General features: G+C 43.0%; 1 protein-coding gene across 9 annotated transcripts in view; it reads right to left on the reverse strand.

Moving 5' to 3' along the window:
• Positions 1-21,387, reverse strand: part of gphnb (gephyrin b) — a 165,078-nt gene extending 143,691 nt beyond the window's left edge. For 6 of the 9 annotated variants that reach the window (XM_033648396.2, XM_033648395.2, XM_078173893.1 and 3 more), the window contains exon 1: positions 21,162-21,384. In XM_033648396.2, coding sequence (XP_033504287.1) covers positions 21,162-21,225 — 64 coding nt within the window. In that variant the 5' untranslated portion in view covers positions 21,226-21,384. Of the gene's footprint in view, positions 1-21,161 lie in introns of all 9 variants that reach the window. The other 3 variants (XM_078173891.1, XM_033648392.2, XM_033648390.2) reach the window with 2 other exon arrangements.
• Positions 21,388-23,902: the final 2,515 nt, after the last annotated feature.

The following is a 23,902-nucleotide window of genomic DNA, read 5'->3' on the forward strand; positions in this document are numbered from 1 at the left end:
GGGATCATTTTGAGAGGTGAAGGACAAACCCAAGGTGATGTGTAAACTCATCTTCATTGGTTAACTACAAACATGACGTATCATCTGAAACATGTCAGTAGCTACATGCCCATTAGCCACTTAGCACAATCATTACTGCTTTGCCGACAGCGTCATTAACAGGCGGCTCGCTCAGTGTGTGACGTGCACTTGTAGATAAAATATAGGCCTATATTAATGAAGGTTCATTAGTACGGTTTTGTATTTCTCTGTAATGTAGCACAGTGTTAACAATGTTACTGATACTATTCTGTCTCACACCTTTAACTCAAACCATTGTGTTGCCCCGCCCAAAATGTATACTCTAATAATTAAATTATTAGCGTAAACATGCGGGCGACTAGTCGACTAATGGCCCTAAATGACAACTATTGGTGGACTAGGAAAATTCTTAGTTGGGGGCAGCCCAAGGTATGACTACGTCCTCCAAACTGCAAGTCCCCTTTTTGCAACACAGCCTTAATTTTTTACACCCAAACCAAGATAATTCAAGTCATTTGGGAGAGTTCAGATTTAACAAAGCTCCATTTTTTTGCCAGCTGAGTAGTGCTCCCATGCCTACTAAACTAACTTTGACATGCAAAATCAGTAGAGTGCCCCTTTAAAGGTATACTACGCAGGATTTTCATAAAAACCTATGCTAGACTCAAACAAAAGTAATGTAGCAATCAGGTAGTAGCAGCACACATCCAAGAGGAGGCTACAAAATTGCAGACACCGCAATCAAAAAAACACAAATCTAGTGAGCACTGAAGAAGAGAATGGGGATGAAGAGCAATGTGGAGTTTTCCTGTTTTTCTGTTGGACAGGCAGGTGCTGGCAGTAAGCTAAGATAGCTTGCTAAAGTATTGGCTTTCCATTATAACAAAAGTAACTTTCATATAATAGCACAACAGCTTGCAACATATGTTCAAGCAGTTTAGGGAGGAGGGGCCAAGTACGAAAGGTAACCAACAATTCCTGCATAGTGTACCTTATTTGAATTGTCTGACAACACATAACACTCTGAAGTTCATTCAGATTTGGCACAAAATGTTACCAATTGTGTTCGAGTTACCAAGAAAACGACACAACCTGACTCCACTTGGAGATTGTCAACCTGCCTTTACACCTGATGTTAACACTTTAAGATCCAGACACACCAAACCAAAATCAAAGATCTAGTGGCAACGAAGGACGACTTTTGCATTCTCTCATGTCGCCTTTGTCCCAGCCTAAAAGCTGCGCCTGAACACACCACAATGCCTACAGCCGACAGCCAACTGGCACGTTATTCGACACCTGCGTGAGAGGAAATAACTCTCCATAGCAGCAGGCAGCAGTAGTCTGTATTCGTTAGTCAAAAAGGGAAACAGGAAGACATTCAAGACTCTAGTTAGCCAATTAGCACATTGACAACACAGCCCCCCACTGTTAAAAGAGCAAAGCCTGTCTACCATGTGCTGGTGAACATTTTACACAAACAGTGACAAAGTGGTTCTGCAGAAGAGCTCAATGGCTAAAAGAAAAATCTATCTAATATAACAAATTTGTTTTGATCTCGCACCTTTTCGACATTTGCTATTCTCTCTTCTGTTTCTCTTCTCGTGTGCTGAGCTTCAACATGCTGAATTGGCTGAAAAACAGTCAACAAGGGCCGACTAGTGCCAATGGTGGTGACACACCACAAAAACAAGGGCAACAGACGCTCACTGACGGTCTGACACTGATCAACAGCCAACTGTCGTCTTAGTGTGTCAGGGCCCTAAGTTACCCCACAACCAGATAAACCAAATCATATACACATATAGGGACAATTTCACTGGAATTGCATTGGTAGGCAGCTTGGCACCATGTTCACATCCTGTCAGCTGATGTACTTCAAATACACTGCAAAACATTCCCACAGGAAATACAAAGGGACCCATTTACAGTGTTTAAGTTGTCAAGTTTGAAACACTTTGTATTTTGAATTCTCACTGCTTTAAAGTGTGTGCGTTCACTTCCAAATAGTTTATTATGGTTTAAAAATGGTTACACTGTATTGCAGAGACTATTAGCATCGTTAGCGTAGCCCCTTCTCTACACAAGGAGCTCCCTGTGACATTAGCACCCCGTCAGCCTGTGATAGATGCTAGATACAGGTGAGCCAACCTCGTCCCCTAAGTGAAACATGAGAGAGGTATGTGTTTCAGACACCTATTAGATGAGGACTGATAAAGACGTCAGGCGGCGTGGCAGCACGCAGGGCAACGCTGATGAATCAGTGATTTTTTTCCCTTTCTCTTTTTCCCCCTCGTCCCTCCTGCATCCTTCGCCCCCTCCATCCCTCCCAGCCCTAATTAACACCTCAAGCCAGGACACAGGATCCAGCAGCAGCGGACCACGAGAGTGACTCATCAGTTAAAACATGCCACTGTATCTTTTATCTCGATCTGTATCGCCATCACTCAGCGGCTTCTCTCCTTGCACAGGTTATCGCGAGGGACCGACCCGAGTAAAGGGTGGGGGTGGGGCCCAACAGCTGTCTCTCCAGAGGAGTGTAAAAAACAAACCAGAGAAAGAAAAAGAAGCAGGAAGTGTCTTTTGTCTGCGAAGCAAAAGGTTGTTTCACAGTTGCAGCAGCTGCAGTGTCACAGTTACAGGGTTCAACTGCCCAATATATATGTGTCAATGAAGTGGAATAATGGAAATTAATTAGATTTCAATCAATCTGGAAGATGACCTACTGTAGCATTTAGATGGTAAGCTTCAGAGGAAAGATAGCTGCAATACCAACAAACTTGGGTTGGTAGTCCAACCGAACCACCAAACCAAAGCGTCTGTATTTGACAACCTGGGAATGAAACTCAAACATCAACTCTTTGAAAGAGCACTAAAAGAAATCGCATCTCTCTCCAAAGACCAAAATACACCATTTTGTCCAAATTCATTTTGTAATAGAATTGGAAAGGAGAAAGTTCACACTGGTGATGGCTTTGCCGGATCACAAATTGCAAATCTGGTATTTCTAAAAATTCAGATGAATTAGCGTTTCTTTAAACTCCATGTTTGTTTACTGTCAGCAAGCCAGAAAGTCATATTTTTGAGGAGGTGCATTTAAAAGAATATGCAGAATTTAAAGAAGTCTGACCTTGGTGTGTCCCTCACGGTAGAATCTGTGACCCAAAGCATGTTTATATGCTAAAGTCTTCTTTCTTTTTTGTTCACTTCCAATTACAGTGACTGAATATTGGGCTTTGAGCGCTATCAAAACACAGGTAACACTCACAACAAGTGTAGACACTGACTAAGGACTCGCTGCTGCTGCTCAGCTAACGTGCTGCTTTGCCAAACAGGCTGTGTGTAGACATTGTGTGAGGCAGTGGCATACTGTCGTTTCAGTCAGCATAACGTTCTGGGAGGAGATCCTGCAACTGAGCGTGAAAAACCGACACTGGGATGGAGATATTGCATAATTTCTGCTAGCCAGCCACACAGTGTAAGGCTCAATCCCAATATGCCCCTTGCCCCTACCAGTTAGCCCTTACCCCTCCATTCCTTCGTTTGTGTCTAGGAGTAGGGTGTCCTGATTCTTGCTGGGATAGGGCGAGGTGTAAGGGCTAAACAGCCCTCCAAAGTGAGTGTTATGAGAAGTCATTGGCACAACAGAGTACCCCAGGAACAAGTCCTAAAACCTGGAAGTAAGTTAGCATGTTTGCACTCCCAGTTACCTTGTCTTGAAGTCAGTGGGTTTTTTGGATGGCTTTTTGGTTAGATGCCTGAAAGAAGGTCTGTGGTTAACACAAGCTTAGGAGACTATCATGTTTTGTTTCATATAAAATACATCGGTAAACACCCCACTCGTGAACCTTGAAGCTTCTATGAGTCTAAAAAAAGGCGGTTGCTAACAAGTGGCTAAACGAGACTACAGAACGTCATCACGCTTTGCTGCGCCGAACACAGCTTTACGGTGTTGTTATGGTGGTGATGTTAGGTCATGTGACCATGGTGTAGTTTGTTTATAGCCTAGCGTTAGCTTTTTACTTCTGATGATTACATTTAGGTTTTGATGATTATAAAAATAGTGTTTTTTTGTGAAGATTATCTTGCTGAACAAAACAAGTAAGCAGTATTAACACTGTTTGCCAGAGAGCTTATTTTCAGCAGTAATCCAGGAGGCTTTCTGATGAGGGAACTAGTGCGATTCTAACGTCCACGCTGGCCTACAAACCGCCATCACAAGCAACAAAACTGCTTAATAAAGATTAAAGGAAAATTACAATAACTATCGTATTATCTTAGTTTAATGTTGTGTCAGTGCATCTGTATACTGATGTCTCTACAGCTAACTAGTTCGCTAGCTAAATGTTACATTGCTATTGCTGATTTGTGTATTAAAGTCCCAAAGTCTGACACATTTCCATGTCATAAGTAGGCTTACTGGTGCAGTCAAAACAATTTAACTTCAACACAACACACCTAAGTGACAAAATTCAAGCTCCCATCTGACAGCTGTGCTCACAATCATGTCCACCATGACCTACACTAAGCATGATTGGCTGTAAAGAGGTCATGTCAGAAGAGATGTGCAAACACAGTAAGATCTATTCTGATCATGTTGGGAAATTAATTAAAATGAGACAGCACAAACTAAAACCAGTTACTTACTGTAACTGTCACACAATGGTCACAATTGTAAATGATGGCCAATTTTGGCATTATCTATTGTAAATTGTACAGAGGGCAAAATGGCTATACAAATATGATATATATCGTGCATCTGTCAACGCTGCTTGTAACTCTGTTCCAAGGGCAAAGGGGTACGCAAAACAAGGGGTAGGGGTAGACATAAGAAATGGGACTGGTTCTGGGGCCCTTTGATTTCTATGACGCAGAGAACACGGATTTAATCGCAGAATCATAAGAGCTGATTTGCATCATACAGTTGATTTAATAAAAATGTAATTTTTATTTAATAGAAAGTTGTAAAATGCAGATTTTGTGGAATTTGCAAAAAAAGCTGATCCAATTTATAAAACAATCACAGTTTTCCCTACCATTATGAGCATTTCTTCACCATGCCTTAGCCGAATGAATAGAACACAAACTGTGCTGCTATGTTTGGGCATCATTTACGGGTGCTTAGCTTCTGTATTCCTCTCTTTGCGTGCTCAGGCTCTCCACATACAAGTAGGCGTAAGACAAAACTGAGTAGCAGTCGAGAAATCACTCTGTTCTGACTACATCTGCCTCGAACTTTAGCGTCGGCAGGTTTGATCACGCAGATGCCAGTTACAGCTAGCTTGACCACAGCCTTTCTCTTGGTCAGCCAGGCTGGGTCAGATCCTGACCTCTTGTGCTTCTCGGGTCGCCAAGAGGCAGCGTCTCATGGGTCTGTTTCAAGCTAGTTTACACAGTTACAGTTTATGTCCTTAGTTAAACTGGCCGCTGCCGCTAATGTTGGGGTGTACCATGCACCTGTAAGCCTATTCCCACCTGTAGCCTAAATGCATTGAAACGGGCCAGGATACACCTATGACTATGTCTGTTTTTCAAAATAAGATGTTACTAGAGTGTTAATACCATAAATTGGTGGGTTAATACACATATGGAAATAAGATTAATTGGATTATATTACAAGGAAGCATAAAACATGTTGCCTGTGTCTCTTGTAAAGTAAGACATCTCACTTAGTTGCGACGAAAGTTACTAAATTATTGAAAATAGTGACTTAAAATAGTGTAATGTTGTTTTACATCAAATTCATTGATATTCATTAAATTTTGAATGTTTTCTTATTGAACTGTTGAAACTTTAATCACCCACCACATTAGATTAGACACTTTTTATGATGACAAAATATGCCTAACTGATAAAACACAGAATAAAAAAAAATTAAAACCTAAAACACGGAACCAACAGAATGTGGAAAAAATTAATACGAATTTCATAGGGCCCTATCAGAGCACCAGCAGTCTGATAATCACCACCACACATGTAAATGTTCTTAAACTGCATTAAAAGCTTCATATGACATTTCAGTAATAGTATTATTTGCATGTGAGGAATTATAGTAGACCTCTCGCCTTAAGCCTCCCTGGCAAAAACATCTGAATTATTAATAGCTTTTGAGATGCACTGAGAATTTCACCTGTCATGACCCAGGACGCTGCACATCATCATCACCATCAATCTGACGGTCTGGACACAGCCACCTCACCACTCATCAAACACTCGCTGGAACATGTTACAACTCATTTCAGAACAGTCTTCCCTGTTTAAACAAAAATAGAAAACAACAGCTTCGAGCTCTGCATGTACGATGCCAGTTTTTTAGTCAAAACAAGATAAGTGCTGACACTAAAAGGCTCCAGCATCTCTTTTGCTCTTTTGCTTACTCGGAGAAAAAAAAAATATCGAGCGCAATCTTCCCTCTTTTGTCTTTTGGCTATGCCAGCCTCCTGTGATTATCACCTCAAATGAATGACAGACTGTAACACTGCTTCAGGGCCAGGAGGGAGTGAGGAGCGGACCGACTCTCCTACACCTACGCACCCAGTCTGGGAATAGCTTTCCAGGCAGCCCCCGATGGAGCTCTTCTCTGGAGAGCTGACAAGAGCCTACGAGAGCGGAGGAGACTCTGCTCCTTGTCCGCCAAATACCGTCTGCCTCTTGTTCTAACTCGCATCCCAATTAAAGACTATTTACAGTACGGGAGGATTATTTCCGTGGGCTGTGGAAGCAGAGAGAAAAGGGGGTGTGTTCCTGTTCTGACACACACACTCCCCACTACTCGAAAATAATTCCTTTGCAGTGAAGACTTAATTCTCATTCTGCATTCGTGTCCCTGATCCTGTGTTGTCTATTCTGGTCATGTGGTCCGCCTGCCTTACCGCTGTCCACTGTCACAGCTGTGTGTGTGTGTTCAATGCAGAAAGAGGGGTCAGTGTGTGTTTTAACCACTGCTACAGTGCGAGCCCTGCCCAACGGAAAGATAAATCCTTGTCTGACCACATGCATACAAAGGGCTCAAAGATATTTCTAGTACACAAGCCACCCAGGTGCTTGATATTCTCCAACAACGCTGCCATTTTGTCTTTGTGGCCCTCTGGATTTTAACGATATGAATATTTCTGATTCCACAGCCAGACATATCAAGGCTGATACAGGAAAGTATGAACAAAACAGTCCCTCAAACGTGTCTTAAAGACGATCAGAGAATTGGATGAGAAGTACGAAGCAGTAACAAGTGTATGCCCAATTTGCGTGTGTGTTTTTTCCTCCTCTGTTCCAAGTGTATCCCTCTCAAACTAGCATATTGTTGAACAGATGCCCACATACTGTTGCAAGGGAACACCCCAGTAGCAGCTTAGAGATGATTCAACCATAGACAGACACAGAGAGTTGGGTCAAAGCAGGAAAAAAAAGAAGAAAAAAAAAGGAGGAATAAAATCATGCTAGTGGGTAGACACACGCCTGGGGCTCACTGATTCCCATCCAAACCACGTATCTTTATATCACCAGTGAACCGAATTTTAACATCTATTTTGTGGGTTTTTTTTTGTTATCCAGTCATGATGTCAGCTATGTCGGCGTGTTACGTTCGGCTGTCTCAGCGTCAACAGGGTGGAAAATGGGGGAGGGATAATAACGTTGTGATGTTAATGGGAGCACAGGTAGACTAGTGGCGGTGAGGGAGTTAGCGAAGACTTCTCAAATATGCATGTGGGCTGAGCAGTCAGACGGCACATGATATCGGCTCTTGTAAGAAGTATCTTTAAACAACAGTCTATATCTTATCTTATCCTCTTCCTAATTGAGTAAAACGTTTGTATCAAAATAACATCCATTTGATGTCCATGTCTTTATAGTCTGATGGTGTATTTTTGTCACTCCCCACGGATAACAGAACAAATGTAGACAATGTGATGTTACCAATGCTACGACTGAGTTTGAGACCAGGTGTTTCAATTGAGGTACTATGGTGTTGTACTATGTCAAAGTTAAGTTGAGATGGCTTGAGGAGCCTATGGACAAAGTATTGATAAAAAAAAAAAAAATTCCAATATATATCTACTGCTGGATTTTGGTCCTCTACCACCCAAACTGATCTACAGTCCATTGCAGTCCATTTCGTAAGGGAGTTCGTCAGTCAGTCACAGGTAGACATACTCAGTTTGCGTTTCAACGCCTGGTCGAGAGTGGCTTGACGAGGCTAGCTGCTAGCGCTAGCATCAGAGGCTGTGCTAGCTCGGATCTCTAGGGGTTTATCCCAGTATCCCTCTACAACTCCTCTATCCTCGATGACTTGACCTGCATATCAATTGACATCCGGCATCTTGAAGGACGTCTTAATTCATTAAATGTGCTCAGAGGAGAGGGGAGCAAGGATACACAAGTGCAGCCTTTGCGGAAGTCTTTTATCAGCAGACACACCCCCCTGATTGAATATCAGTTGTTGATTGGACACCGCTGCAGCTGATCGGACTGATCTGATACATCACAATATCACTGGAGTGAAAACAAATAAGAGATTAAACTCAAGTGTATTACTCCCAAGTTTTATATTTCATTTGTTCTCTAATTCGCCATCTAGTTAAAAATCTGAACAACAAAAGGACCGGACCGCAAACATTCTTCATTTATTAGAAAGATTTTTCTCTTCATAATCTGTCATTTCCCTCATCAGCTTTTATTATCAATACAACTAAATGCAGAGAGAGTCTGTCTGTGAGTAAAAAAACACTTTTACGTCACTGCTCGTCATTTCTATTCAGTCACACGTGAGACTGATCATTCCTGAGCATCATTTTGATGAGTTACAGAATTATAATTTGTTATAATAAAGCCCATAAAGCCTACTGATGGCTGATCCAACTATAATCGGCTGCCGCCGTCATCAGAAATGGACAATACTTTGCTTCAGAGGAGAAGACACCCCATTTCTTTGAAGGCAAAGATCTAAGTGACGGAAATGTGAATGCGAGATCGGGTACTGGGATGAACCCTAGGTTTGCTGCTATATGTTTTGCATTGAGGGGATATTTTAGGCTTGAAGTACTCCGATGGTACGAAAATTCCTTACTGCAGGAACAGCAATCAATTCCTTCTGGGCGCTTATTAAGTTTAAATGTTCCATTCATGAGGCCGAGAAGTGCCGTCTCGTCGTACCGGGTCAAAGGGCACCTCAGAACATGATTAATCAGCATTCATTTTTTAAACACCTTATTTTTTCTGTGATTAATTACTCAAAATTAATGCATTTTTTGACAGCCTTAAAGGAGCTATATGTAAGAAATCTAAAGCAAACAGTCGTAAAATCCTCCTAATATGTCACAGAGACTAAGGAATAATGTTCATATAACATACTGATCTCACTGACAACAATAGTACAGCCAGAACTTTACAGTCTACAAATCATGTTTATGTTTTAAATTTGTGTTTTGGCCTGTTGCGCCACCCACCACCGTCTACCAGTCACGCAGTCAGTAGAGTCTCATCATCAGTTACAGTTACGACTGAGCTACAGCAGCACAGCAAGCAGCATTAGCAGTGTCCCGGTACATAGCATTAGCAGTCTCCTCAGCTGTATCCCGGCAGCAGCGTTAGCAGCAGAGAAGCCGGACTTGCTCGAACGGTCCGCTGGAAAACCGAAGATCAGGGACGCGGTCACATGGCCCTGCCACGGCAGCTGCCTGTGAGCAAACAAATCAGTCTCCAGCGTGCCGCTGTCCAGCAACCTCGAATCTGTAGGAGAGGCGGGGGCAGACACAACTCGCGGCAGTAGTTTGAATTTGAGTGCAGTAACCGTTTTGGCCACATTCTTACATGTAGCGCCTTTAATATCTATGTACTTTTTATCACAACATGGTAAAAACATGCAAAATTACATGTAAAAAAAATCAACTTGATTTAACGCAGTTACCACTGTTACAGACTACAGACTAGGGTTGGCACGATATCAGATTTTCACCACACAATTATTGTGACCAAAAGAGTTCACGATAATGATATTATTGCAATATATGTAGATTTTTTTTAAAAAAAAGAGGCTATCAATGAAATTCATCTTTAACTTTGCTTATTGTGAGTTTTATCCCTCCTTTGGTGAATGAATTACACTCAAAGTACAAGTGCAGGGAGTCGGGGAGAAAGTCTGTAACCATGACTGTACAAAAGCATATAAATGATCACACTTCATGGATAGTGAAGGAAAACCAGATGATGCTGGGAGAGGTAGAGTGAGAACGCAAAGAAACATAAATTATTCAAATTAATTATTTACATGATGTTATCATACATGCATTTAAAACACAATATTAATATTTCAATTTAAAATATGTAAATATAAATATATGTAAATAAACGTAAATGTAAAAAACTAAAAATAATTTCCCTCAGCTTCAGTTTGTGGAGTTTTGAGTCATGGAGTGGATAACTGATCAGTAAATCCTATCACAGCGGCTCAGATCAAATCTACAGATGAGAGGAGCAGCTGCTGCTGCAGAGGCAAACTTTTAGACTCAGCACAATAAACGTTTAAGTTTCACTTTAACTACGCCTGATGTGCTGCTCCGTCTGTGCCCAGAGTAAGCTCTGCGCTGCAAGAATGTGGTGCAATTAAAAACCAAACGGTATCCCGACAGCTCCAAAAAGTGAAAATCAAAACATACCAGCAGTTGTTTTAATCGTAAATAAATTAATATGTGGAAAACTCTGCATAAAATATGCAATTTCACATTAAATCAGTAAACAATCATTTTGAAGTACCGCTAAGCCCTTGTTTATGCTATCCCACTACACAGGAATTTTGAGTTCAACGCAGAGACATGATCCCTCGTGACATGATTTCGGCGCCCCGAGCAGCCACCAGTCCACGCTCCGTATTTGGTCCGGACAGGGACTTGAACAGATGACCCTCCGGTTCCCAACCCAAGTCCCTATGGACTCAGCTAGTGCCGCCCCATTAACATTTGTGAGGTAAATCAAATGCATATGAGCTGAGTTCCTCAAAGGTGGAGGAGGAGGAGACATTGGATGGCAAAATCTGACTAACTATCTAAAATCTGCAGATAGCCGCAGACACTGTTCAAAACCAACAAACACGGGAAATTTTTAACATGAGATTTTGACATTTATTTCAAGCTATGTTTGCAGTGACCAAACTGGGAATTTTAAGCAAATATATTTTGTTTCCCAAACACTAACTAAGTGATTTCTGTGCTAAACCTAACCACACAAAAACTCATACAGGAAATGCAAAGTTTCAACATATCTGCTACATATGAAACGTACAAATGTAACATATCTGCTACATATGAAAAGTACAAACGTAACATATCCGCTACATATGAAACGTACAAACGTGACATGTCCACTACATATGAAACGTACAAATGTAACATATCCACTACATATGAAACGTACAAACGTAACACATCCATAACATATCCACTACATATGTAACGTACAAACGTAACATATCCGCTACATATGAAACATACAAACGTAACATATCCGCTACATATGAAACGTACAAAGTCACATATCTGCTACATATGAAAGGTACAAATGTAACATATCCGCTACATACGTAACGTACAAACGTAACATATCTGTTACATATGAAATGTACAAACGTAACATATCTGCTACATATGAAACTTACAAACATAACATACCCGCTACATATGAAAAGTACAAACGTAACATATCTGCTACATATAAAACGTACAAACGTAACATATCCACAACATATGAAACGTACAAACGTAACATATCCACTGCATATGAAATGTACAAACGTAACATATCCGCTGCATATGAAATGTACAAACGTAACATATCCGCTACATATGAAACGTACAAACGTAACATATCCACTGCATATGAAATGTACAAACGTAACATATCCGCTGCATATGAAATGTACAAACGTAACATATCCACTACATATGAAGCGTACAAACGTAACACATCTGTAACATATCCACTACACATGTAATGTACAAACGTAACATATCCGCTACATATGAAACGTAACATCCGCTACATATGTAACATACAAACGTAACATATCCGCTACATATGAAACGTACAAACGTAACATATCCGCTACATATGAAACGTACAAAGTCACATATCTGCTACATATGAAAGGTACAAATGTAACATATCCGCTACATATGTAACGTACAAACCTAACATATCTGTTATATATGAAACGTACAAACGTAACATATCTGCTACATATGAAACTTACAAATATAACATACCCGCTACATATGAAAAGTTCAAACGTAACATATCTGCTACATATAAAACGTACAAACGTAACATATCCACAACATATGAAACGTACAAACGTAACATATCCACCACATATGAAACGTACAAACGTAACACATCCGTAACATATCCACTACATATGTAACATACAAAAGTAACATATCCGCTACATATGAAACGTACAAACATAACATATCTATGGTTTGCAGCAACGTACAGTGCCAACATTTATACACAACAGACAGAATCCATGATACATCATTTCTCTACCAATAAAAGCCTGAATAGATCAGAGTGCAATGCAGCCATAGGATTTATACTATTTTGCATCTGCAGCGTGACAACCTCTTTTTATTGTATAGAAAAGCTCTGCCATCAGTACTGCTCACATCATGAAACCAAAGCCAAAATGCTCACACACACTGAGAGACACTTCCTGAGTTCTACTGAGGTGAAAGCATTCTGGTAAATGCAGTCAAATCTGAACTGAGAATAAAAATAGCCATAGCAGGTTGGGGAGAAAATCTTCTTATGTCCCTGTCTGATGATGTCAATAACTGAGATTGTAGCTTCCCTTTAATTGTAAAACCCTCAGCTTGCATTGTAGTAGATCGAGTCATTCAGACAGAGACAGCGAGATGAGATTGCTCCATAACCTGGCAGCCGCCCACGCCGCTCGGTGACAGATGACGGCCTCTCCTAGTTTTGGTCAAGGTGCTCTGGCACGCTAGGTCGCCTCTTGCTGACTTGACTCCTGTTTCTCTAGTGAGCCTCTTTAGCGCCTGAGCTGTTAAGGTGAGCTTGGGACAAACTCCAGAGATTAAATTATGTGGAAAAGCAGATTAAATAGTTATTATCCCATCTGCAGCCAGACAACTACACACACGAGCAGGCACGCATACATGTTCGCAAGCCCACGTGCACGCAGACAAGCAAAGGGGGAATACACACACACATACACACACACACACACACACACACACACACACACACACGTGATCTATACCAAAGGATGAATCATTTTCAGAAAACTCATATGTGTATGGATGATTATCAGTGTGTGGTGTGTCTCAAACTAGACATATTGATTTTCTAAAAACCTCTTCAATATGCAGACTACATTTGATAAAGAAATGGACCACCACTCCGCCAAAATAAAAGCTTCCAGGGAGTCACAGAATTAGTTAACAGAAGGGTTGAGAGAGCGATCTAAATGTGGTTGTTTTGGGAAGCCTGCCTGCCGTCGATTCATGTCTTTCTGATAGACATGTAAGTTTAGAGAGCCGCCCACACATCCCTGAGCCTCTCTCAGTTGCTACAACCAAGGCTAAAAAAAAAAAAAAAAAAAAAAAAAAAAAAATAGAAGCGAAACAGAGAGAGAGAGAGAGATAGGAAGAGATTGAGAAGAGGGAAAAATGTGTGCTGTCTGTCGCAGAGTGGAGCTTTCCTGCCCTGGCTCCTCATTGGAAGCCCGGTGCTGAGTGTGTGTTCGCGTCTCTTTGAGGAAGGGCTGGAGTTAACCCACACACTCTCAGCAGCCAGCATCAATGGGGCTGTCTATGTGCTGTAAATCAAGCCACACATCCAAGAGCATCGGCTGCCCATGCATGGAAAGTTGCCGTATAATAACACAGTATGGTCTCACACATACACACTGGCTTTATACAGATTAAAAGCTACTGAATGCCTTTTGCCAGCCTCTCTCTCTCTCTTAGTGTGTGATCATGGTAGGTATGCATACAGTAGCTATATTTGGGGCCGTGGGGATTTGCTAAGCTGTGTTTTCCAGCCAGAGCTCAGTATTAGCGCAGAGAGACAAAGAGCAGAGCAGAGTCACATGCGTATACACACACTGCACATGTAAAGGGCACAAACGCACACACAGCACACACATGTGCACACTCATATGTGCTTACAAATGCAGAAAGCTCAGCTGGTGACGTGTGTCTAATGTGTGGTGTAACCCAGCCTGGCTCTCATGTGGGTAGAGGGTTTCCTAGAAAAATCTTGATATGCTCACATGAAACACACCTTTTTAAAGGAAGAGTGTGGAAGATTTAGGGTGAGGACTGCAACCAGCTGAAACTTCTCCTGGTTAGAATTCCTCTAGTGTTTTTACCATGAGCCGAATTATCCGCAGAGGTCTCTCCCTCTCCAAAACAGACAGACCAGGTGATTAAAACTGGCAATTAAAAATCAGCATTTTGCCAATGCAGTTTGGCATGTCAGAGACAGGCTCACCTTTTTTCTTTGATAACAGGTTTTTACCAGGAGCTGAATTATAAGCAGAGGTCTTTTCTCTCCAAAACAAATCGACCAGGTGATTAAAACAGATAAAATCACTGAATAAAGCAGTTTCATGTTATAAATCAGCATTTTGCCAATGCTTTTTGGCATGCCAGAGACAGGCTCACCTATTTTCCCTGATAACTTAGGATCCACACAGGTTTTTATCGGAAGCTGAATTATTCGCAGAGGTCTATTCTTTTCCAAAACAAAACAACCTGGTGATTTAATATAGTAAAAAACACTGAATAAAGCAGCTTCACATAAAAAAACAGCGTTTTCTGATGTCCTTGTTATTGAGGGGCTTCTTACTATGGTGGCTGATGCAAAAATAAACAAATGGCCCAATCTAAAGCCAGTGTTAGATTTATCCATTCTGGGTTATTGTTGAAACATGGCGGTGCAACATGGCGATATCAGTGGACAAGGACTCTGTACTGTTAGATTTAGGGGGATTTAGTGGTATCTAGCAGCGAGGATTGCAGACTGCACCTAGCTGAAACTTCTCCCGGTTAAAATTCCTTCAGTGTTCATTGTTAAAGAGGTTTTTACCAGAAGCCGAATTGTCCACAGAGGTGTCCTTCTCTCCAAAACTAATGGACTAGGTGAATAAAACCAGTAAAGACACTGAATAAAGCAGTTTCATGTTACAAGTCAGTGTTTCGCCTATGATGTTTGGCATGTTGCAGACGGGCCGCTAGCCCAGCACCTGCTAATGTGTGCTCAGCTATTTTTTCTGATAGCTCAAGATCCAGACGTTCCGCAGGGTTTAACCAGGAGCTGAAATATCCGCAGAGGTCTCTTCCTCTCCAAAACAAACCGACCCGCTGACTTCATTCAATAAAACACTGAATAAAGCAGTTTCACGTTAAAAAATGTGTTTTTCTGACACTCTTGTCGCTGAGGGGCTTCTAACTACAGTGGGTGATGCGAAAACAGCCAGTGTGTGGTTTGTCTGTTCTGGGCTACTGTAGAAACATGGCAGTGCAGCATGACGATCTCCGTGGACGAGGACCCGCTCCCTATGTAGATATATACAGCTCATTCTGAGATAACAAAAACACAAAGATTCTTCATTTCAGGTGATTATACACTAAAGAAAACAAACTTATAATTTACATTCCATTTCTGCCAATTTTCCCCCCCTAAATCCTACACACTGGACCTTTAAGTCAAGACAGATGTTGGTGTTTTATATTCACACTATACATCTTACTGTGTCAGAGTAGAAAGCTAGCATCTCCACAATGAAGTAAATGAAAATGTCTGAAAACATAATTTATCTTTGGAGTGTTTGCACGGCCCTCTGCCTGTCACAACTTTGGGGCAACAACTCTTCATTTACGACCGCATCTCTGCATACAAATACACACGCATCAAGCAATTAAGTCGCACACATTCAGCCGAAGTGAGTGAGTGTGTCGCTGTGCGCCCAGACCCTGAGGCAGGCCCAGGGAGAGAGACACAGGACAATTAAAACTCGTGCTCGACAGGAAGAAACACCGACAGCTAGAGACTGGGCACCGAGCACTCATGCATCAAAATACACAAACACGTCGACAGAAACAGGTGAACGGAAAACAAAAAAAACACACATCACAAGCTGATCACAGCGTGAGAAGCTTTCACCTACTCCTAACAAAGGTCACGTTTTTGGTGTGATATCTTTGACAAGTGACAGCATGCTCACCCCAATTATCCTGTTTCAAGTTTCCTACCTCCCTTTCCTTGCAAATAAACTCCACCTCTTATTCAAACAATCCACAAAACACACACACACGCACACACACACTTGGACACGTCACCCTCCCCTGCGCTGTGTGTCCAGGGTCTAAACAGAGATGTCCCCAGGGCTCTGTCACCTGTCTAGAGGGATGTGGGGCTAAGTGATGGAGGAGGGTGAGCCAAGGTCTCATCTCCTCCCTGGTGACTGGATGCAGGAGTGGACGACTGACCTTTGACCCTTTGCAGGAAAGGAGATTGAGCACTGCTCCAAACTCTATTAGCATTCCGCTCACACAGGACCTATAACACAGCAGACTAATGGCATGAGCACTGTGGATGTATAAGACTGAGGTGTGGCGGTAGAAGAGAGTGCCAACCTGAACATTCGGAGCTTTGCTTCCTCGTGGCAGCACAGCGGGGGACTTTTTGCTGTCAAAACTCATCATGTCACACACACACACACACACATATACTCACAAAAAAAAAAAAAAAAAATCACACAGCATTATGTAGCCATGAGTAATCCTGCCACGATTAGATTCTTAAAAGGCTAAGGGTCAGGTAAAACATGGCAACTTAATGCCACCGTGTACCGTTTTCCCCCCCTCACTCCTTTGATGCTTTGTTTCCCCTGATAGTGCAAGCCCTCCTACTCCACATATACACACACAAATATATCAAAAAGACAAATAAGCCTGTCGGTCGTGTCTCTGCGTTTCTCAACATCGACACATGTACGCTGGAACTGTCAACACGGCACAGCGAGATCAAACTGGCAATCTGTCACTACAGTGGGGATACAGTTGGGGATTCAAGTGACTGGTGACACATACAGAAATTAGCCCCCTCTGATGTGGCGTGGGCATCGAGGTACTGCTTTAAAAAAAGTAATTGTATGCTCTGACCTCTTGTTGGTGAACAACATAAGGCAAACAACCACCTACATAAGCAAAAAATGATGTGAAAGTCTATTTGTGCAGACTACACCCAGTGGAAACTTCTCCCGGTTAGAATTCCTTCAGTGTTTAATGTTCAGGAGGTTTTAACCAGGAGTCGAATTATCCGCAGAGGTCTCTTCCACTCCAAAACAAACAGTCCGGGTGAATAAAACCAGTAAAACGCTGAATAGAGCAGTTTCATGTGACAAATGAGTGTTTCTCCTATGCAGTTTGGCACGTTGCAGACAGGCCACTAGCTCAGCACCTGCTAAGGTGTTCTCAGTTTTCTCTCTGATAACCTAATGTGTGATCACCTTATTTCTGATCCAGATGTTCAGGAGGTTTTTATCCAAAGCCGAATTATTCACAGAGGTCTCTTCCTCTCGAAAAAAAATGAATCAGGCGAACAAAACCAGTAAAAACGCTGAATAAAGCAGTTTCATGTCAGAAATCAGTGTTTCACCTATGATGTTTGGCATGTCGCAGACATGCCTGCTAAAGTGTGCTCACCGATTTTCTCTACCTTCAGAGCAAGAGGTTCAGGAGGGTTTTACCAGGAGCCGAATCATCCACAGAGGTCTCTTCCTCTCCAAAACAAACCAACCCGTTGAATTAAACCAGTAAAAACACTGAATAAAGCAGTTTCACATTTAAAAAAAAATCTGTGTTTTTCTGACACCCTTGTCACTGAGGGGCTTCTAACTACAGTGAGTGATGTGAAAACACGAATAGTCCAATCTGGAGCCAGCGTGTGGTTTGTCTGTTCTGGGCTACTGTAGAAACAGAAACATGGCAGTGCAACGCAGTGATCTCCATAGATGAGGACCCGCTCCCTATGCAGATATAAACAGCTCATTCTTAGGCAGGGTGTCAAACTTATTTTCGTTCATGGGCCACATACAGTCAGATTCGATTGCAGGTGGGATCGCAGCAGTAAAACCATTGCATAATAGTCTATAAATAGCAGACGCCTCCAAAATTTTCCCTTTTTTTGTTGAAAGAAGTACATTTTAAAAACACTAATCCATTTACAAAACAGACGACAAACAGCCTGTGATGTCCTCAGAAGAATAAATGTAAGTTCCACAGTATCTTTTAGTTTTTCCACATTCAGACGGTCAACTACTCAGTGTCATTACATGTGCATTTTTCTATACATTCCCACTCCTGTGTAATAATCCTGATGACACCACAGCAAACTAAAGTGAAAGAAAAGCACTGTATTATGGTCAAAGCATTTAACTTACTTCTGAAACCTGACACCTCTTACCCTTCACAAGTGCACCACTATTAGGTATACAAGGTCATCCAGTGGGCCGGATTGGACCCTGTGGCGTTTCAGCTGTGGCCCTCAGGCCGTATGTTTGACACCCCTGATCTAGACATTCAGGAGGGTTTTATAGAGGTCTCTTCCTTGCCAAAACAAACTGACCTATTGATTTAAACCAGTAAAAACACTGCGTAAATAAGGGTGCTTTCACACCTGCCCTGTTTGGTTCGCTTCAATCCAACTCAAGCTCGTTTGCCCCCTGAGTGCGGTTCGTTTGGGCAGGTGTGAACACAGCAATCACACTCAGGTGCACACCAAAACAACCAGGCCGAGAGACCGTGTTCCGACCCGGATCTGAACCAACTGCAGTCACATGACACATTGTTTGGGTTAAACATGAGCATGTTACAGTCCTGGAGGATTATTAATGTGCACCTCCTCCTGTACTGCCTTAATATGCACATTCAGCACATCCAATGCATCAAAACATTGTTTTCTAGTTGGAGCCGCGCCTCGTTTTCAAACTGTATGGTTTGACTAAAATGAACAATGACAGCAATATAGTCCACGATGAGCAGCGCTAAAATCAACCTGTGTAGTTGTGACATTAGAAAGTGTAACATTTATCTTGCAAGTGTACTCTTCTTCAACGTTTTGTTTACTTCCTGGATTTTTCCCACATGGAAATTCTGACCAATCAAGAGCAGCGTTCTCACACAAGGCATTTGATCTGGTCTGCTTGTAAATGCTGCCCCGAGAACGCGAACCAATTCTAGGCAATTACGTAACTTTGCGATGAAATTAGTCCCTGATTTGGACCAAAGCAAGACAACTCTAGGTCTGAAGGCACGCTGAGGGGCTTCTACCTACAGTAGGTGGTTTGTCTGTTCTGAACTACTGTAGAAACATGGCAGTGCAACGTGGCGATCTCCACAGACGATGACCCGCTCCCTATGATATAAATGTGACAAACACACAACTGTTCTTATTTTCAGGGGACTATACACCAAAGAAAACACACATCCATGTCTGCCAACAAACCCTACACACTGGATCTTTAAAAAACCAAATCCTGATCATCATTTCCATCACATGTTCTCCACATTCCTCACCACACAGTTAAAAGTGGTGACTTTAGCTGTGTGTCTCCTCCTCTGTATCCCTGGGTGTACCTATCTGATGCAGTATTTACCGTGGTAGGGTCAGTACCGCACTGATTTGTGAGTGACGCTGGATTTCAGCACCACGAACAGCGTTCTCTGCCTCCTTCTCCAGCACTAGGAGAGGAGAAGAGGAGGAGGAGGGATGAAGAAGGAAGACAACGGGTGGCTGTTGTGTTGTTGGTGGTGGGGGTTTCCCTGGCAGATTTCAAGAGAGAGAGTGGGGTCTTTACACAGTCATTCCTCCATCGCTACACATCGCCTACCACCCTCCTCCGTGCTGGATTTCCATACGGAGGAATGCCGTATGTGTGAGATCGCGGCTTTCATGAAATATTGATCGACCCAGCCTCACACAGGATGGACAGAGAGGGGGGGGGAGAGAGGGGAGGGAGGGGAGGGTATTCCTCTGGACAGATCATGCATCCACCACCAACACCACCACCACCACCACCCTCCCTCCTTCCCTACATCCTCCAACAAGAATTTACTTTCCGATCATGACAACAAGCTGGATTCGCTGTTTGACGGGCAGAAACATGACAAAGCAATAGGCTACACACACACACACACACACACACACACATAGGAGGAAAAATTAAGGCCGGCGGCGACCAGCTCTAACACCATCCGCCGCCTCACAGCCGCACATCGCATCCAAGCGCATAACGTTCCCAATATTGCCAAGTGAGAGACGCGCCGTCATCGCGTTGCATTCACAGGAATGTCAGGAGGATTTACCCGTGTGCGTGTGTGTGTTCAGCTTCAGCCCCACCACCACCACCACCACCACCACCACCAAAACCGCTATCATGTGTCATGTTAAACTCTGCCGGCACTGTCATTCACAAAACAAGAAGCCACATCCGACGCGCATTTTCACAGATTTCTTTTTCCTCTCCTCCTCCTAGGCCAAGGATGCGCTCATCACCACATCCACCTTCAGCAACTGTCGTGAGCAACACTTCAAAAAAAAAAAAAAAAAAAAAAATCGCTGTGGTCAGCTGGGTGTCAATAATACGATCTATAGCCCGGGCATCTTTAGCGGCGACACAACACACACGGTCAGCTGTAATTTTCAGCTCTGACAAGCAGATCGGGACATGAATTATTCAATACACATAAACTGAGCTCTTGTTCCTCAGCAGTGGGGGGAAAACGGCTCGACGAGAAATCTACATGAGCGGACACAAACCGATGCAGAGCGCATATTCCCCGCTTCCACCGCATACGGATATAATGTGGCATGTACATGGATGCATACCGGTAGAAGAGATAAAAACACACACACACATACACACACACACACACACACACACACACACACACACACGGGTTTTAAAATCGTCGCCTTCAAGAGGCTGCAAACGCCAGCGAGAGACCGAGAGCAGCCGCCACGGAAAAAAAGCCAGCCGACATGTATGAAGATGCGCCGGCGGAAATGGCAACATGGAGACGTGAGCGAAATATGCACGAGCCGATGGGAATATTTACCTGTCAGGACTCCGACCCGGATTTGGTGGTCGTGGTTCGTTAAAATCATCCCGTCTGACGCCATGTTCAGCAGCGCTGTCGCCCGCACCGAGAACTCACGGCAGGGCCCAGAGCCGATCGCATCGAACTTAGTGGGGAGAGGGAGGGGAGGAGGAGGAGGAGGAGGAAGAGGAGGAAGAGATGGAGGAGGGCTGGGATACAGCAAAAAAAAAAAAAAAAAAAAAAGAAGAGGAGGAGAAAAAAAAAAAGCAGGCAGACGAGATGAGTAGAGAGCCGAGCGATCACCGGGACACCTCCAGATAAGCGGGCAGGATGCGGGGGCCGTTTAAACCGCACACATCACTCAGCTGGCCGCCTGCCACGGTAGTAGTGTGGATCCCAGATTAAGTCTTATGGAGACCACTATTGATTTCCTGTGAAGGCTTTTAAAGGGGAGACTGACGAGCAGTGCGTCTGCACACGCCACTCACTTCCCTCATATGATGCTTCAAATTCAAATCCCTGCACCTCAAATCTGACCTTTCACCTCATGACTATCCTCCAATCATAAAAATCCATAAAAGCCCCCTCCCCCTTCCTTTCCCTCCAGGAGATGCACCCCTGCTTTTAGAGATTAAAGGGGCCCCTGTTGGAGTCACAACAGCACCCCAGAGATGTGTCGGCTCCATCTCAATGCAGAGGCTTAAGAGGAGATCACAGTCTGACCTGTAAAAATGCAACTACATCCCTGGGCAAAAAAAAAAAAAAAAAAAAGCACCGCTTCTATTTATAGACCGGCTGCACGCTTCCATGGTGTATAATTTCTCTTGTTTATTCTCACGGAAAGAAAATGCCCATCCTCCAGCTTCTGTTGGGAATCTATCAATATACATAATTCATTAACACACGTACGTGAGCGCAGTAACCGTGGCGAGAAAAAAAAAAACGGGGCAACTCTTCCAGCATGACTGGCTCGCTTCAATAGCGTCACCATGTCTGTGTCCGATGACCTAACCAAAAGAAGTGACACAATTTCCACACACTTTATATAGTAGCCAATTCCCTCTTCCATTGTGTTACAATTAGCAGCAGGAAGTGTGAGTCGGCCAAGGACATGAAGCAGACCTTCAAAGTTACACTGATGTCTTAACCTGAGCTGGATTTTGACTCAGTGGGTCTTGTTTTCCTCCACTACAACCTATCATACCAGTCTACAGTGTGTCCTACTGCTCTACTGCAGGTCATATAATCATCAGGAACTGGAATATCATTCATCTGTCCATATGGTTCTTCATCCACAAGAATGCGGCTTCTCATTTTAAGGTTTGGGCCATTAGCTACCATGCAAAAACTCATCTGGTTACCTGACTGAAGCACTTGTAGTTTTGTTCTCGTGTATCTATGCTTAAATAAAACTATTTTCATGGGCAATAGGCCATGTGCCATTTGTCCTTCAGTGTTTAATTTGTCTTGTCTTATCTTTTCTCCTGCATAAAAACATACAGGAACTTGTTTTATCCTTTTCATCCGTATACACATCCATCCATCTTATACACTTAAAGCACCCCAGACATCCCTCTCCCCAATGACGCTTTCCAGCTCCTCCTGGGGGACCCCAAGGTGTTTCAAGGCCAGATGAGATATGTAATCCCTCCAGTGTGTTCTGGGTCTGCCTCCTGCCAGTTGGATGTGCCCGAACCACCTCAACTGACCTCTTTCGACATGAAGTAGCAGCAGCCCTACTCCGAGCTCCCTCCAGATGTCCGAGCTCCTTACCCTGTCTCTAAGGCTGAGCCCAGACACCCCACGGGGGAAACTCATTTCGGCCGCCTGTATCTGTGACCGCACTGGTTAAATTAATTAAAAAGCAAATTGAAGGAAACATTCGACATCTTGGGAAATATGCTTGTATGCTTTCTTGCTGAGAGTTAGGGGGTGATCACACAGAAATGAGACGCTAGAGACGCGGACGCCTTAAAGACGCTTGAAACGCTGGAAGCGCTTATTCAATGCGCGCTAGCTACTGGCGTCTGACGCTCAAAAAAGTTGAAAATATTTTAACTTTTCAGCGTCTACACATGTCTAGAAAGGCGCGTCTAAAAAGAAGTGTCTACAAACACGCGCGTCTAAAAAGACGCCGGAAAAACGCCTGTTTGAAAAGACGCTTGAATGCTGGTCAGACGCGCTGTATCATAGGAAAACACTTCTAGCGTTTCATCTGTGTGTGATCCCCCCATCTTAGGATAGAAGATAGATATCACTTTTGTGTTATATGAAGCTGAAGTCAGGAGACACTTAGCTTAGCTTAGCATTAAGACTGGAGGATTTAGCTAGCCCGACTCTGTCCAAAGAGCTAAAAATCTACCAGCACGTTTAAAGCTCACCACGTGACATGTTATAGTTTGTTTGTTAAAGCCGGAAAAAAAAAAAACTAAAACCACAAGTTGCCATTCTACAAGGATCATGTGCTGAAGTATTCAATGGCCGTGCCCAGTGAACCATCTTAACCATCTTCTTGCTGTAACTTCATATTTAACGAATGAGCCCGGTCTCACTTCGAAGTCGTCAAAATCCGGCACTTGGGCAGTGACTTGCAACATAAGAAACCAACGAAAAAGGGTGTCCTCTAACGTCGGCATGATACTTGGTCAGTTGCCATTATAGTTGAACGGTGTCCAGCGGCTTCAGGGAGAAATGCAGTGGAACAAGGACGAAAGTCGAGGTGTTGAATGTTCGTCTTGGGCGGGCGGGGGGTGTGGTGG

Source organism: Epinephelus lanceolatus, chromosome 13 (genome assembly GCF_041903045.1).
Source record: "Epinephelus lanceolatus isolate andai-2023 chromosome 13, ASM4190304v1, whole genome shotgun sequence".
Lineage (NCBI taxonomy): Eukaryota > Metazoa > Chordata > Actinopteri > Perciformes > Serranidae > Epinephelus > Epinephelus lanceolatus.